At 57.0% G+C, this 17,513-nt stretch overlaps 1 protein-coding gene across 1 annotated transcript in view; it reads left to right on the forward strand.

Annotated features, from left to right (window-relative positions):
* Window positions 1–1,449: 1,449 nt before the first annotated feature.
* The window catches only part of MOB2 (MOB kinase activator 2), a 79,704-nt gene continuing 63,640 nt past the window's right edge, over window positions 1,450–17,513 (forward strand). Inside the window, exon 1 of the mRNA XM_036875909.2 lies at window positions 1,450–1,590. Within this exon, the coding sequence (XP_036731804.1) occupies window positions 1,574–1,590 (17 nt within the window). The 5' untranslated portion in view covers window positions 1,450–1,573. The remainder of the gene's footprint in view (window positions 1,591–17,513) is intronic.

The raw sequence follows: 17,513 nt of genomic DNA on the forward strand, positions 1-17,513 counted from the left end.
CATGAGCTCCATGATCCTGAAGGCAACGAGGGGGAAGGCTCTCTCTGCACACCCTGGCGGCCGAGGGCGAGGCTGGGGCTGGGCCTGTCGGGAGGGGGAGCAGAGCTGCTGCTTGGTAAGAAACGGCTGCTTTATGGTGGCTGCACCGTTTTTACATTTTTTCTTTCTGGGAGTATAAGTAGGGGACGAGTGGTGTTCGTAGAGTAAAGCACAAAATAGGGTGGACTGTGGTGGGTGGCTTCATTCTTCACCCCTGTTCAATCTGAGCTTCCCTCCTGGGAATGCCCTCCTTGGCAGGCAGGGTCCTCCTCTCAAACTAGAAACTGCCAGCCTCTGGTGCAGCCAGGGTGCCGACAGCTGTGCCAGTTCCCCAGCAGCAGCCCCTGCTGGCTGAGAACTGGGAGCAGGGGGCCCACAGAGCTGTTCCAGCATGTTGGCAGCCACCTCCCATCGCGTCATGTTCCTGGCACTTAGCACCCAGGACACAGCATTGGCTGTCTTTGCCATTCCGTTTGGGAGGCTCACATGCTGGGTGGGAAGGGCTGTGATGGGCAGAAATCCCAGCTCGTGTCCACAGTTCTTGACACTTCTCATACATCGAAAACTCTGAGGAAGATGGCCCGAGCTGGCACAGCAGCCCTTTGAAGTCACCTGTGTCCCAGGCTCTGTCTCCGGATTCCTTGTCCTTAGCGAGTCGCCTCCAGCAGCGTGGTTCCAGGCATCAAGTGCATGCAGAAGCCCGGAAGGCCTAGCACCCTTCTTCCGGGGGCGTAGTCTTCTCCCCCAGGAAGTGAAGCTCTCCAGCCGACTCATTTTTACCTCCTTGACTGTGACCAAATAAATCCCTGGCCTCCCTCTGCTGCAAGGGAAACTGGGATTGAAAGGTTTCACCTGCTGGTCTCTCCTCTGGGGATGAGGGAGAGCAGGGGCTGAGTCACAGAAGGGGCCTTTGAGCTCGGATGCAGGGTCTCAGTTCTTCCAGCTCTCCTGGCACTGCGTGAGCAACCCAGTATCCGTCCATAAATTCCTTTTCACCATAAACCTCTCTGGTGATGGCACCTGAGACTCCTACTTGATACTTGGGCCTTCCTGTGCCTGAACAGAAGGCGAGGAGGCCGAAGCGGGACCTGGAGGAGACGAGAGAGCTGGATGGAGGGCTCCTAGAGAATGGGGAGGGGCTGCATCCCTCTGTCCCTAGGTGGCAGCTGGGGTGCGAGGCGACAGTTGAGGTTGGGGAGACGGCCCAGCTCAGAGGCACAACCCGGGCCGGGGGGTGGGGGGGCAGTGCGGGTGTGTTTGGAAGGGCAGTTGGGGCGGGGGGACAGCCCAGAGACGGGGAGAGGTTGGGGCAAGTTCCAGGTCGCGGACTGGCCTCTCTGTGCGGGGTGTGGGGGAGCCCGCGGGGCGCAGGCGCAGCCGGCACTACATTTCCCAGCAGGCGGCGCGCTTCGCGTCACCTCCGGCTGCGCCCGCGGCGCGCGTGTGGGAGCGAGCGAGCGAGTGTTTACTTCCGGCCGCCGCCGCCGCCGCGGGCTGAGGGCCGAGCGTGTTGGGCGGCGGGCCCCGCGCAGCCATGGACTGGCTCATGGGGTGAGTCGGCCGGCCGGCAGCTGGAGGAGTGCGAGGCCCGCCGCGGGCAGCACCAGCCAAGAACAACGGCCCGGGCGGAGCGCGCCGGAGCAGCGAGGGGCGTCTCCGCGGGGACGGGGATGGGGACGGGAGCTGCTCGGCGCGGGGCGTGAGGTCGGGAAGCGCGGCCGGGACCTGGCCCTGGGGGTCGGGGTGCCCGGCCGAGGCTCGGGGCCGGGCCGAAGAGTGGGGCCAGTCTGGGGCGCGGGGTCGGAACGGGGCTCATGGGGTCGGGGCGTGGGGCCGGGCCGGGGCGCGGGGTCTGGGAGCTGGGAATGTGGGGCCGGGACTGGGGGCGGCGCCGTGCGCCCCTGGAGGCGACCCAGGTCAGGCCGGCCACACCTCGCCGCCCGGTGTCTTGTGGCCGGGAGGTCGGACCGGGTACCGCTCGCGTCCGTCGCCGCCGGGAACTTGCTTCTGGAAGAAATAACTTCAACGCCGGCAGAGAACAGTTCCTTAAAAAAGGAGGAAAAAGAAGCAAAACGACCCAACTTTGCTAACACGTCCGCCGGGCTCGGGCGGCGTCGGTGGGGTCGGGGCCGGTGCTGTGGGCGAGGCGCGGGCAGCACTGCCGTCCGCGTCTGCCGGGCGGCGCGGGGTGGAGGAGGAAGGAAGCTTCGGAACGCGAGCAGCGGCCGGCCCTTCCCTCCCATTTGCTTTTGTGTTTAGCTTGCGGGAAATTAGAGAAACAGACTAAAACGTTACGTCACCTTCAAAAAGTTATTCTGACTAAAGTGATCTTTCTCAACTTATTTCTTTCCTGTGGAACACAAGGGCAGGCACTGTTCCCCCCTAGTAGTCCTGTAGTCTGTACCCAACTCTGATTTTAACAGCAGCCCCGGGAGCCAGGTTGGTTATTCCAGGGCCTTGTGGAGTTGGGCGGCTGTTGCCGTTGACTTGGCTGGACACTGGCGACCTGGAAGGGAGGTAAACGGTCTGATGTGCGTTTCCTCTCGGTGTCCGTCAGGCCCTTTCAGGGTGTCCGGGAGAGTGGAGGGTGATACAGGGGACCAGCCGCTGGAGGGGGGAACCAAACAGTTCTTCTGGCTTCTTGGAGAGGCAGCACTGCCGTCCCAGCCCTGCGGCTTAGCTGTGTGACTTTAGGTGGTTCTGTGACCTCTGCAGGCCTGCTTTTAAAAAGTCACCTGTAAAGTGGAAATTGTAGTACTTTTAACGGTGAAGAGTTGTGGCAGGGCAAACTGAGGTAATCGAGGAAAGTGTTTGGCCCAGTGCTTGGCACTGGTGAGTGCTGGCTACTCTTAGCATGGAGAGCTGTGTTGTAGGCTTTTCATGGGCACTGAGAGTTGAGGGAAAACAGCTGTTTGCCTTATTTTGCATCATAGACACTTGCTTGATTTCTGCATATATTGGGAAGGACTGTGTTGAAGACAACCTGGCGTCCCAGGGAGTCTGTCTGTTCAGAGAAGTAGACAGCTGATTGGGTGAGCTGAATTCACAGGGCTTTGTGTGGAGGTCTGGCCTGATCAGCTGGGCTGCTGAGGAAGCAACTGATGGTATTTTGCCTGCGTGTGGTAATTACCTGCATGTATCCACAAGAAGTGGGTACTCTGCAGAAACTGACCAGTACTCACTTTGTTAAAGTGACTGAGGTCTGTGATTTGTGGACTTTACTGTCACTTTTGTGAACATCCAGAAATTGACCACAGGCTTACAAGGGATTGGTTCCTGAGACCCTTGTCAAGTCCTTGGTAACTAGGCAGTCATCCCGTGGGCCTCATACTGGGGAGGCTGCTACTGGTGCTGGAGGAAGGTGGCTGTGAAGGAGCAGCAGGCCTGGAGCTGCTGCTTCTGTGGTGCCTGGGAAGGGAAGGGCATTCACTGCTGCTTGGCTATAAAACAGGCAGTTCCCAAAGGTCAAAGGAGGGACTAGGGTGGAGTGTGGGTATCTTTGTGTATGAGTTGAATTTAGTGGGTTGGATGTTACGTTGTGAATGATGTATCCTTTTACGATCCCTCAATTATGACCCTCCCCCCACTGCTATTACAAACGTGGTATAATTTCCGTGGTCAAGGACTGATCATCCTCCAGGTGCCCTCTGTTCCTCCCATGTGCTCATTGAGCATCAGCTGCAGGAGGGTGCGGGGTCCTGGCAGAACAGCTGCAAAGTGAGCAGCCAGCAGAGAGTGGTCCTCCCAGGCTGGTATGCACCCCCCAGATGGAGGGGTGGCCAGCAGCCGGCATCCTCTGTGTGCTAGGCACCAAGGCTTCCGTCAGCCATCGCCCCTTTAACTCGCTCCTGCCACAGAGTAACGGGCTGTGATCTGGACTGCTGCTTGGCATTTCTGCTCATGCCACCCAGTGTCACCACGCAGTTCTGGACACAGCCCTCTCATGTGTTCCACGGTGTTGTCCTTATGTTAAGAAGGGTTTCTTCGCATTAGTTCATCTCAGGTGACAGAACGGTTGCAGCTGTCATAGCAACCAGTGCTCCCTCTTTTGTCACAACCAGCAGGACAGTTTGGACATGTGCGAGCAAGCCACATCTCCCCAACCATGAAAGGGCTTTGCTGAGTAGCGCCAGCGGCTGAGGAAAGGGGGTCTTGCAGGAATCATGCCAGGGAAGCCGGAAGTCACTGTGTTAGGACCTGCTCTGCCGTTCACTGGGAGTCATTTGGAGGAGGTCCGGGAGGTGCAGCTGGCATCCGCCTGTTTAACTGCACATTTCTTGCGCGTGGCTTGGAGCTGGCTATGAAAGTGGATGTATAATAATTTTTCTTTACAGAATTTCTGACCTGCAAAGGGTCGCCATTCCTCGCAAGCCCACCTCTCCAACCTGTGCTGCTCTCCATTCTGGGCGGTGATGACGGTGGCACCCTTGCCACTGGGAAGGAAGTGAGCGGTGTGAGCTACATCAGCTCCCATGCCATCTGTGTCAGTGAGGACCCCTGCTGCCCAGTGTTTGGTAGTTTAGGGAAAACTTTTTTGTCTTATCCTGAAGTGGCCTCAATAGGCATTTGTGAACAAATGATAACAGTGCAGTTTAAATTTTACCCAACAATGCACAGTCCAGAAGCTTCCAGGCGTCAGGGAATGCCAAAGAGGAAACACTTCCTTCCACTTGAGGCTGCTGGGAGCAGACCAGCTCTCCCACTGGCCCTGGGTAGGGCCTCCAGGGTGAAGTTTGCAGGGACATGCCCGCCCTCCGCCATCCAGCCTGGGCCCGCAGCCAGGGCGGAGCTGGCACACCCCAGTGAGCCCCTTCCTGGGGCTGTCTTGAAGTAGCACCCTCCCGATCTTCTCCAGGCAGTAGTTGAGGTGGGGTGAGGTACAGGCTAGAGCTTTCTGCCTCTAGCAGAAGGAGAAAAACCTACTATGTTGGCGATTTAATGCCCAGTGGGAAGGAGGTTGGTGCTCTTGGCCAGCTGACTAGTGTTTGTTAAGTGGTCCCAGGGCTTTCTGGCCTGTCTGGCTCTGCCTTCAGGAATCTTGCACTAGTTGAAGGAGACAAAAATCCTAAAATCCTGTGTACATATGTCTCTGTAGGGGTTTGAATGGGGTGTTGACAACGTTTTCTTTGTATTTTGCCTCATGGGAGAATGTTGCCCAGCATTGATAATTGATTATCAGGATACCCTAACTGAATTTCAGTTTCTAGACTTTTTAAAAATAGCCTTCATTGAGGTATAATTTATATATCATGAAATTCACTTGTTTTAAATGTGTGATTAAGTCATTTTTAGTAAAATTGCTGACTTTGTAAACATCAGCACAGTTTAATTTGGGGATATCACCATCAGGGCAAAGAAACCTTGTGCATTAACGGTCACTCGGTCACTCCCCTTTCCCACCCTAGCCCTGGGCTACTGCTAATTTACTTTGTCTCTCTAGATTTGCCAATTCTGGGCATTTCGTATAAATGGAGTTACTATACGTGGTCTTTTGTGACTGGTTCACTTACACAACATTTTAAAAGTTTATCTTGTTGCATGTTCAGCGGTCTGTCCATCCATTGCCAAATGATGCTCTACTGTTTGGAGACATGCATATTTTGCTTCTCTGTTAATGTCTAGATTGTCCCATTTTTTTGCCAGTCGTGAGCAATGTGCTGTGTCCCAGCCCTTTCCGACAGTGAGGGAGGCCTCCAGGTCCTGACTGTGGGCACTGTCTGCCGTGGCCGGGCCCTGTGCTGGTGACTGGCACTTCTAAGTCTGAGAAGACCCTGGTAAAGGGGTGGGGCAGGGCTGTGTGTCTCCGAACAGGGAGCTCGGTTGAGTGGTATTGGGGGTTGTCTCATTGCTGTTGTGGTAGAAAGGAGGAAAGGCATGCTCAAAGGCAGAGTCAGAGGCATGTGTGGAAAGACTCTCCCACAGCCGGCAGGCCTCTGGGGCTGTGAGTGTGTAGGCTCACCTCCAGGAGCCGCCGCTTTCCACGAGGGCTCCACCCAGGCCGTCATTTGGGCCTGGGTTTGCTGAGGTCCTCACCTGGGGCCGGTGTTGCATTCAGATTCCTTAAAGAGAGTGGCGGCCGCATGGAGCCCTTTGTACAATAGGCCCTATGTGCTTGGGTGCTCTTAGCAACACATTTCTCACTTGTCATCCTGCTTGGATTGTCTGCCGGGTACCCTGTGCAGAATCCTCAAGCTGTGCTGCTGTCAGGAGACAGGACCTGAACCCACTGGAGGTGCAGTGGACAGGCTCTGCCAGCGTGAGCAGGGGGCCGGCCTCACCACGGGGGCCGGTGTCAGCCTTCCTCAGCAGCCCGCGTCCAGCCCTGGGCATGGCGTTTTCACTGGGCTGCCAGACCTGGGTGGTAAGAGCTAGCAGTGGCCTGGGAGGGTCTGCTTGGTACGACAGGGCTATTGTCAGCTCTGAAGCCTCAGCCGCTCTCATCTTGTCTGGAAGGGTGGGTACTGGAGGCCACCACAGTGGGGAATGCCCGTGTTGATGTTCCTGTTGTCCCAGCACTTCTGCGCCATCCTTGCAGTGGTCCTGGGAACTTGGACACATCCAAACCCCATGTCCCTGGGTGTTTTCATGGACATGCTTGTGTGGCACTCGAGGGAGGCAGGGCCCAGGTGAGGGTATGCCTGCTGAGACATCCTCTGTGCTTTTGTGGGCATAGCGACCCTGGCGCTGTTCTGGGAGATGGTCGTGGTCCCTGAAGGTGACTTCTGTGTGCTGTTCCTCCTGCTGTGCAACCCTGACTGGAAGGGGGTGGCACATTCCTGTCTGACTTGGCAGTAGTGCCTCCCATTCTTTGTCTGCTGATGTTTGTTTTTCTTTCCGCACAGGATTTCTCCTGGCCGGGCACACCCACTGCACTCAGGCCGCTCCTAAGCCAGTGCCTGGGAACACAGATGCAGGGACAGCTGGCACCCAAGAATAAAATATGGAAGCTTAAGGAGGAAAGGAGGTGGCTGGCAGGGTGTCTAGGCCACATGGGATCCATGGTACTGTTGTGTGTGGAACCGCTTGGCTTTGGGTTGTGGCCACATTCATGTTGTCACCTCCTGGTTCCCTGCTTTTGAAGGTTTCCTTTGCCAGTGCGAAAGAGACACGCACAGTTGCCACGTGGAACACCCCTCCCTGTCCCACTGCACCCGCGCCTGCATTACCTCCCAGATGGCAGGGGTGTAGTTATGGCGCACCGCACCTTCCCCTTGCTGGGAATATTGCTTCTGCATTTGGAGTGGTGGCGATTGTTGGTCCGTGTTAATTGAGCATTTTGTTGTGGCATGATGGCAAGGGGCTCCCACAGAGGTGTGCAGCTTCTCCCCCAAAAAAGGCTGAAGTTGCAAAGCTGCTCAGCTTTTCCTGTCAGGGTAGAGAAACTTCCCTCCAGCCTGTGCATCAGTTAGCCTTGAGCTGGCTGACTGCACTCCCCTGGGAGCCGCATGGTCTTGGGTTTGGGCCTGTATGGCCTGGACCCATGGAAGGGCCCAGCCCCAACTTCGCTGGGCCTGGGACCCAGACCGTGGAAAGGCCTGACAGTGCCAGGTGGTCCTGTGCGAGCCAGAATTCCTGAACCTGTGGATGGGCCTGGGAGTGGACTCAGGGGTGAGGCTAGCTCAGGTGTGCTTGTCTGTGTCAGGTCCAGTTATATGGGGCCCTGGGGCAGCTGCCTGCATGGCAAACTGCTCTGGGCCCCTCTCCCAGCATGCCTCCTCTCTGTAATGAGGCATTTGCCATAAATGCTACCATGAAGCATAGAGTGTGAGTGGAGATTCTGTGACCTGGGATATGCTGGTGCCTCCCGTGTGAGCAATGTTGGGGGGTGGGGGGACCTTCCTTGGCAGCTGCCATGCTGCTGAAGGTGGACAAGAAGTAAGGAGTCTAGGCAGGTGGTGGGTAGCAGTGGGAGAGCCCTTGCAGTAGGGCCTCTGGCAGGCTCCTTGAGATGCTGGGGGAGCCAAGGCCTGGCTGGATTGGAGGGAGTGCTGTGTGGGGAAGTTGACTGGATGGCCCTAGAAAGAGTGTCCTCTGCCTCCCATCATCAAGGACTTGTGAGGTGTTATCCATCTGGTATTCTATAATCTGTTACAGTCTTACTACTTTTGATGAGTACATTGGCCCAAATCTAACCAGTGGGGCCTCTTTTAAGTGGGCTTGTGTGTCAGCTGAATAAGGGAAGCAGGGGCAGACCCTAGATGTGAGCCAGAGCAGGTGACCTTTGCAGTGCCGCACTGACAGCCACCAAGGGCAGCAGCTGCCCCAGGAAGCCCAGGGTGTGGCCAGCGGGGTGCACACATCGGGCGGGCGGACTTTCAGGCACAAGACGTGGCCACTTGGTAGGTCCCCTTTGAAGTAGTGGTGGTCTCATGATTTGGAAACTATTTTATGAGTATCGTAGGTTAAAACTAAGAAATACATTGATATCATTAGTTACCAAGATTTTGATGTAAAGAAAAAATACAAATAAAACAAAAGACTAATGTTAAGTTGGAAATGCTGCTAGGAACTCACAGTTTCGTATTTCCTAGCTCTGTTTCTAGACACTTTGTAGTACACATGGAGCCGCCCTGGAAGTGGGTCTCTGTGTACCTGCCCAGCAGCTGCCACATGCCCTTTGAGCTCAAGCCTGGAGCAGCTTCACGGTGGGGGCATCCTGGAGGGGGAGTCCTGGGAGACCATGTCCTGGGCCCTGCCTGCCCCCAGCCGCTGTCCTTGGTGGGAAAGGGCAGGAACATGCCTGAATGGCTCATGGTGGTGACTCCCAGCAAGTGCGGGGTCTCCAGGTTGCAGGTCTGTGTCCCATGTCCAGCCCTGGGCTCCACCATGCCCGATAGATGCCTCTCTTTTCTCGCACCTCTCTGGGCAGCTTCCCAACTTGGGCTTCGGGAGGTGTCTGTTGCCTCAAAACAGCCCCAGAAATGAGTAGCTTCAGTGGAGGACCACCATCCCTGGACCCTGTGGGTTAATGGACAGGGTCTAGTTTCCCCCCGAGGCTCCTCTCCACAAGTACTCTTACCAGTCTAGAGCAGGGTTCCCAAACATTTTCATCTCAAAGCCCCTCTACAGTCTTAAAAATCATTAGGTTCATATGGGCTGTAGCTCTCCATATTTACCATGTTAGAAAATCAAGAGGTTTCTAAAAGTATTCTTAATTCATTTAAAAAGAATAAACTGAGCATATGTCAACATAGATAACATTTTCCAATTAAAAAACAACTATTTTCCAGAGTGGAGAAAGTGAGAAGAATGACATGACTTTTTGCAAACCTCACGGGCTGGATCCTTGCATTGGCTTCTCTGTTCATTCTGTTATGGTTTTGCATGTCGTGTAGCTTCTGGAAAGCTCCGCTGTATGCTCTTGAGAGAACGAGAGGGAAAGAGGCAGGTCACACTGTCCTGATCTTCTGAGCAGAGTCTAGCCTGGGGGCCCCAGGCCACACTTGGGCACTGGGACTCAGGGGCTCTCCACACAGCCTTGCTCGCAGGAGAGCCTTCACACTGGGAGAGCCACACTGGATGTTGTGGCAGCTCTACCACTCTTTGTTGGTCATACAAGTCCCAGAGCTACCCCTATGGGGGTGGTCCAGAGTGGGGTGGGAGAGGGCAGCCTTTCTCTGGAAGCAGGGGCTCACATCTGAGGGATGGGAGGGTGGCTGCCAGCCTGGTTTGCAGACATGCAGACACACTGGGAATGCTGGCTGGGTTCTTGTCAAGAGTCCAGGTGTCCCTGACAGCTCAGAGCCTTTCACTCGGATGGCAGGTAAGATCTGTCAAAGTAGAGCACACAGGTCAGCTGACTTACCTGCACAGAAGGTGTTGGAGAGAATATGGCTTGGGGCCAGATGGTTTGGGGTTTGAGCCCTGACTTATCCTGTTTCTTCTCCTGGAGCCTGTTTCCTCATCTGCAAAATGGGCTGATTAGTAGCCTTCCTACAGGTGGCCATGGGACTTTGTGAGGTGTCTGGGCGGTCTGAGCACTTGGCCGCTGGTGGTTGTGGAGAAGGCCCTCCATCCCCTTAGTCTGGGATGGGGCTCAGCACCAGCTCTGGTTTGACAAGTCATTTCCATGCCTGTAGTTCCCCCCTGGAAGTGCCTAGTGGGAGTTGTCCCTCTCCTGCCCCACCCCTGAGAGGTGTCTGCAGAGGCTGCCAGCAGTCACCCGTGGGGCTGCTGCGCAGGACGGCAGGTGCCAGGTGCAGCAGAGGCAAGGCCCAGGTGCCTGCACCTGAGAACCTCAGCAGCGCTGTGGTCCTAGAGTTCGTCCAGGCTGTTGTCCCGTGTGTCACCCTGTCATTGTCACCATGCCCTGCCCTCAGAGCACTACTGTTTTGTGGAGTTGGTCCTTGCCTCCTGATAACTCCAGTGGCCGCACCGTCATGCGTACATGGCTGCCACCGGCGCTGCCGGGATGGCTCTGGGGGCAGGGTCTGTGGCAGGTTTGGCTCTCAGGGTGACCGCCAGGGAAGGAGTGGGGGGTTAGAGGCTTTGCGCTCTCTGGAGGCTGCCTGACCCCACCTTTGAGCGGCAGTGCCCTCCCCCTGTGACCTGCCCGTTCCTGACCCCGTGGGATCTGGGCTAGTAGAAGGCCATCATGCTTCAGTTGCCTTCCCCTGCCAGTCACCAGCACCTCAGCTAAGACCTGGCCCTGGCGTGGTTGGGGGGTGGAGCCTGGGCTTGGCACACCCCATTCACTCCCCCACCCCCTCTTTTTGCTGGGGGGAGCTGCCGGGCCACCTCTCATTCTTGTCCCCCACTCCTGTCCTGACACCATCTGGGATGGCCAGCACAGGTGCCACAGCACTGGCCACTGCAGGGCCCAGCCGCCTTTCTGATCACAGATGTGCAGTGCTGTGGCCCGTCGCTGCCTTCTTGGAGGGGCTCCTGCTGCCGGGCACAGGAGCTGAGCGTGGCTGTGTTGAGAGTGAAGGTGTGGGCACAGGCCCTGTCACAGGCCCACCTTACCCGAGGCTGCCTTTTCATCAGCACCTTTGTTTTCCTATAGAGCATTTTAAAGGAATGTCCTCCTCTCTGTGTGGATTAGGGAGCCCCTGTCCCCTAAGCCATTTGCTGGTGCACTTTGAGGAGCTCTGACATGCCTTCTGCCACCTCCCTGCTGGCTGCAGCCCTCTGCCCCCTCAGCCTGCCATCCATGCCTTCTGCAGGCAGGCCTGCTTTCTCATCCTCGCCCTGTGGGACCCAGAGGTGCTGCCCATGCCAGGCTCCTGCTTTCTAGCCCTCACACTCTCCCATCCTGTCCCTGTCTCTCCCAGGAGGCCCTTGTTTGGCCACCCCACAACAGGATCCTGCCCCTTCTCCCCCACTTTTGGATACAGGTTTGGTCCTGCCGTGCCATGTATCTCCACTCCACTGCCTTTTCCTTTTCCTCCCCCTGCTCTTCCCTCCCTCCTATGACCTGCAGTGGTGGGGGAATCGGGTACCAGGCCATGCCAGGCCAGGCGGTAAGGTCTGTGAGCAGAGGCCATGCCCAGTGCCCCGCCTGTCTGCAGATGGCCTCTATCAGGAGACACCTGGCTTTAGAATGAGGCCACATGTGGACACCGGTGTCTGATCCCCAGTGAGCAGGACCCTGGCCTGTGGTGCTGGCCCTGCTGGTGGGCATGTCCACTGTCAGCTTGACCCTCTGATGGAGCAGTCCACGTGAGCCTGCCTGTGGGACACACGGGCACTTCCCTTCACTCTGGGTCGCTTCTCAGGGAGCAGTGAGGGCATCGCCATCCAATGGTAGGCTTGTCTTAAACCTGGGCACTTTGTTGTGAGCGCCATAAGCACGTGGGAACAGACGCAGGCCCAGCCCCACCTGTGGAAGTACCCCCAGCATTCTAGGCAGTTTGGGAAAAGGCAGCCGGCTTTCTCAGTGCTGTTCCAGAAAGCACTGCCACCTTGTGCCTGTTAGAAGGCTGTGCTGGATGGGCTGGAGGCTCAGCTGGGTGCTTTGGTTGTTTTTGAGCACAGGGCTTGGTGAGAACGAGGGCCACCCAGCAACGTCCGTGAGGTGGAGGCTTTGTCTGTGCAGGACAGGGAGCCAGGGCAAGCTCCAGCCCTCCAGTCCCTCCCTCACTGGGTGGGCTCTGGCTTCTGGACCGGACCGTGGCCCCCCGGGCTCCTCAGGGTCATGGAAGGGAGTGTCGAGGCTAACCCCTTCTGGAGGGAGAGGAAGGTGGGGATTGTCACCCCTTCTCAGCTGTTCCCTAACCAGGAGCTTCCAGAACAAATATGCCTCCAGGCAGTGGTTGTTCGGAGGCTGCCCTCCACTGCCCCTTCCTGCAGGTCAGTGTGCTGCCAGTGGCCATGTTTCCCTGAGGGCATGCAGCCTGCACCACAGGGGCGCCAGCCCACCATGGGGGCACTGGTGGGACATGGCCCCTTCTCCAGGGCTGCAGAGGCAGAGCTCCACGTTGGATTTAAGTGCACTCGATTTTCAAACACGAGCAGCACATGCCTGTCTGAGCATCATCCTGTCATGTCCCCATGTCCAGGCTGGCTCAGCACAGTGCCACCCCAGCAGACTCTCCACTTGACCCAGGGACACCCTCAGGGAGGGGCTGCTCAAGAGGACCTTGTCTAGGAAGGTGCAGTGGTGCCCTGGGCCCTTATGGCCCAGACTCAGCAGCCCAGGCCTCTGAGCGAAAGGAAAGGCAGAGTCCTTATGAAACAACCTCAGTGAGGACAGCCTCCTCCTATTTGACCGTTTATGCAACCCTCAGAAGCCCGTACCCACCAGGCCCTGCTTAGGGCCTTTTGTGCTTTGTGTGAGGGGTCACGCCTCTCCTTTGGGGCAGCTCACCCACAGGTGCCCTTTCTCTGCACCCGAGTGGTCTGTGTAACCCCAGTTGGCTTCCTTGGAAACAGGGGCAGACTCCCGTAGCAGGTCACAAGGACTGGTCTCTGAGTCTCTGAATGGGGACACTGGCCAGTGGCCCCCCGTATGGGAGGGGGAAGAGGGTGCATGAGAGGTGATGTTTACTGACTGGGTTCTCCTGGCCAACAGGGCAGAGGGCAGCACAGGCAGATGGGAGACAGTGGACGCCCCCTCACGTAGCTTTATTTCTGGTGGTGCCCCCTAACAGCTGCTGGGGCTGGGAGTGAAGGTACAGGTGGTGGCACGGTGGAGACTGCCTGGCCCTGGCCTGTGGCCTTCATAGAGTCCCTCTCCTGGTCATTTTCTTTGTGCAGAAGTGGGAGTAAGCCACCTTCTTGCCTTGCTGGCCACTGGTTGTGGTTACAAATGACCCAGTTCATGTAGGGGTGCCTGGCACCAGGGTGACCAGTGAGGGCAGGTGGTTGGCATTCTTGCTTCAGTCATGACATGGTATTCTGCTGTTAGGAAAAAGGAGAGATAGGGATGAGGTGGCACCTCAGCACTGGCACTCTCCTGGCTGTAGGGGTGAAGGATCCCGTGCTGGGGGCTTGAGGTTGAGAGGGGTGGTGGCCATTAGTCCCTTGTGGAAGTGGAGTCTTCTGGCTGCTCAGAAAGGTGGACTGAGGTCTTGGTTGCCTTGGAGGTTTTAGAGTGTCTCCTCTTAGACTCTTGGAAGCCCTGCATCATGGAGGGACACTTGTACAGAAGGAGCCTGGTGGCACTAAACTGATTTCCTCACCCACCAGGCTGTGCCCTGAAGGGTGGGAACTGGCTTCCGTGCACTGTGGCTTCCCACCCAGAGCCTGGTGCCCACTGAAGTGTGGGTCCCTCCCATTGCCCTTGTCAGCATCCCATGGAGCATGTTGCCAGTGGGGCCCAACCTGTAGTGACTGGACCCTCAGGGGGTTGGCAGGGCCTGGAGGTGAGTTTAATTGGAGAACATTGTGTTGGGTGGAGGGTGCTCCATCACCTACTCCAGGTGCAGCTCGGTACCCCAGACCTGATCGATGTCCCCATGTGCTGGTGTTTCCTGGGAAGCTGGGAGGGATAGAGGGCTTCAGCACGCTACGGGGCCACCTCGGGGCCAGACCCAGAGCTGCCAGTACCAGTGTGTGTGTTGTTTCTAACAGCTGCATCCTTTTTGAACTGACGCAGTGTCATCTAGGCCTGCTCTCTGAGGCCTGGGGAGGTGGGAGTGATGGGGTTGGGCAGGTACGAAGGAGCGCCAGAGTGCTGGGTTGGGAGCGGGGAGTGTGCCACGCTCTCCTCTCTCACTCTAGACTGACTTTGAGGTTCTATCTGCGGAGTCTGAGGAATTCCAGAATCTGAGTTGAAAACACTCTGCAGTGTTTCCCTGAGAGTAGAGGAAAAGCACTGGTTCATCTGGCAGTGGCATTTTGAGCACCCCTAATTTGTGTCCCCTGCTGGCAGGATGTTATGGAGTAGACAGAGCCCCTGCTCCCATGGAACTTGGTTTCACATGCCCATTGTGGGAAAACAAACACAAAAAATAGGGAGAGTGAAAAGCATGTGCCCTCTCCACCCGGAGACATTTTGTGCTTTAAGTGAGACCAGTGTGCCAACTGGGGGTCCTGTGCACACTTGCCCAGAAGCCACTGAGGTGTTGATGGTTCTGCAGGCGGGATTGCAGAAGGCAGCTGGTGGGCTCTGAGGGCAGGGTCTTCCTGGAGAGGCTCAGCCTCCTGGAGAGGCTGCCACCACAGTGTTACTCCTTCATGACGACTCTGCCATGTACCAGGCAGAGGGGGCACCTGGTGAGCGAGGAGGCGGGCCTGTGCTCCCTCCTTCGGTGACAGCCTACCTGCTCTGGTTTTCTTGTGACTGACCTGAGTACATTTTAATGGCACTGACCCTGAGTTAAGATTTTCCAGCTTTTTCTTAGAGATAGGTAGCAGAGATGGAAACTGGGAGGTGCTGGAATGCAGCCGAGGTGCAGCTGTGTCACTGGGGCTTGCTGCGTATACTGTGAACCTTCGTTCTGCCACCAAGCAGAAAGCCAGGCCAGGGAACCCAGCTGTGTGCCAGGAGACCAGTGGTGGAGGTGGGGATGTGCGTGTGTGTCTGCACAGCAGAGCCCTGGGACCCCTGTTTGGCAGTTCCGAGGTGCACCCTGTGGAGGGCCTAAGAGCAGACAGAGTTGGACCTGTGCCCCTTTCTTTCCTGGCTATGTGTGAGGGGTGGTTGTCTTTCCATGTTGCTGATTTTCTTTTACAGCCTTCACCCCCCCCCACATCCAAGGGTGCATCCCCATACAAGTTGTTGGAACCACGTGCACCATTTAGTTCTATCTGTTGGGCAGAAATGCAGCCTGTGTTGACACCATGAACTGCATCCCTGATGCCCTGGTGGGACTGCATTTGCCCCCTAAGGTGGCAGAGTATTGAAAAGGCAGCAGGGCCTGGGGGCAGTGGGGCAAGCCTAGAGCAGTGTTTCTCAAAGTGTCTTTTGAGGAACCCCCATTTTCTGAGATGCCCAGAGGCCCTGGATGAAGTCTGGGGTCCTCCAGGCAGCTCAGTGGACAGCAGCAGTTCAGGGCTCCAAGCAGTCATGACTCTGATGACTGTGGCTGACTGTTGAATGGCAGTTCACCCTCCTTGGCCTCTGCTGCCCTGTCTCCCCACCCCCTAGCTCCCTGCCCCTGTTTCTCTTAGTTACTGGAGGTGACAGTGAACACAGGGCTCAGAAGAAAGTCAGGGCTGTGACTTATCCACAGGATGCCCTGCCTTCCCTAGTTGCTGGCAGGGATGCAGAGAGGAACCCTGTGTCCCAGGCCTGGATGTCCCCTCAGGGTTCTCCTGAAGTGCGTTCACACCCTGCTGTGGGTTGTGGGCCTCTCTGTGCTTGCTCAAGTCTCTCCCTTGCCTGATGAACAGGCGGTAGCCAGGTCCAGACATTCCTTAGAAGGAGCTTGGATGGGGCTCCAGCCACTGGGTTTCTGAGAGTCAGTGAGGTGGGCGCTCAGGGAGAACAGCCGCTCCGGCGGGCCGGTGGAGTGGGCACCTTTGTCCCCTCCAGGAGGGCCTTTTCTGCTGGGCTGACCTCTCTGCGCTCTGCTCCCTGTGCTGATGTGTCACAAATGCTCCCTCTCGGTGGGCTTTCTCTTGTCTCTCTCGACCCACAGGCAGCCTCTGCTCTGCCCACCTCAGCCTGAGAGAAGGTGGGCCCAGGCACCCCGAGCCTGCCTGTGAGCAGTCAGCCTTGTGAGTGCTGGTGGAGACCATCTGCCCTGCAGGCAGTGGTCTCAAAAGGGGCCGCCTACAAGGGGGCTTGGTGCCCATGCAGCATGCCATCTGCAGGTCAGGCTATCTTGAGGGTCTGCTTCCCCAGCCCAGTGTGTACCCAGTGTGTGGCAGGCATCCTCATTATTGGTGTATTAGTCAGGCTTACTAGTTTCAGAGACACTGAGTACTTAAGCCCCAGCGAGCACTGAAATCACCAAAGTCACGCAGGAGCACGTCTTGCGGGTCACGTCTGTAGTCATGTGGTGTCTTGCCTGCCTGAAGCAGGGCACTGGGATTAGCTCTGCATTGGCCTGTGTAAAGGAGACTCATTTCCTGCTTGTGCTCTAAGCCTTGGGATGCTGCCTGCAAAGAAAGGGCTGTGCAGCCTGACCTTTGCTCCTTCATGGCCAGACTGGAGACCCAGGCCTTCTCTGGAGATGGTCACTGTGCAGGGCTTCAGACATGTTTTGTAATTAAAATGCCTGTGTTCAAGTACATTCTGTCATCCCTACTGGAAAGGCCGCCTACCTTTTTGGCCAAAGGAATGCTGGGCTCAGCTGAGTTCTGTGGAGAGTTCCTGGCATTTATGTTTGTGGAAAACCAGTGTGTTGTCTTCTTGTGACCTTGACATTAGTGCGCTTCCGCCAGGGCCTGCCGGGTGCAGCCTCTTCTCAGCAATGCGGTTCATCTGCCCTGGTCTCACCCTGGAGCATAGGGCAGCCTTGATGTTGGGGTGTTGCCCTTCCTCTCATGGTGCTGTGTGCTCCGGTTCTTTGCTGTGTTGTCTTTTCGCAGCTGTCACCTCCTCACTGGACTTGAGGTCTTTAGGAAGACGTTGTGGTTTGCTGGCCCTTGAGGTCTGAGCTGTCACCGGGAGTGCGTCTTCTGTCCAGTGGGCTGGCTCCATGTGAGGGCTCAGCCACCACCCTGCTGGTGGAGTCCGGGCCGTGGGGCCTCTGTGAGGCTCACGTCCCACTTTCACAGCCAGGGTGCTGGGCCCCGGGAGCCTGGGGAGGTGGGCTGGGACGTCCATGGGCTCAGAGGTGCCCTGCATTGGCCCTGGAGCCGCTACCCGCTCTCCTTGCTGCCATGAGGCCATGGGCACTGCAGTTTAACTCCCAGAGACTCCAGGGCACACCGCACCATGTTGGTCTTCTCCAGGTGGAGCGGCTTGGCTGCTTGTGGTTCTTGCTCCCGGGAATGGACTGGCTGAGCACCGGGGCGGGTATTGCTGGTGGGGCTCGCAGTCCGGGACCTGGGGCCTGCTGTTAGTATGCACCCCACCTCAGGTCTGCTGCTTTTCACACGGCGTCTTCCCTGCTCCTGGCAGCATGGCAAGGACACATGGG

The sequence above is a fragment of the Manis pentadactyla genome, chromosome 9, assembly GCF_030020395.1.
Source record: "Manis pentadactyla isolate mManPen7 chromosome 9, mManPen7.hap1, whole genome shotgun sequence".
NCBI classification, from domain to species: domain Eukaryota; kingdom Metazoa; phylum Chordata; class Mammalia; order Pholidota; family Manidae; genus Manis; species Manis pentadactyla.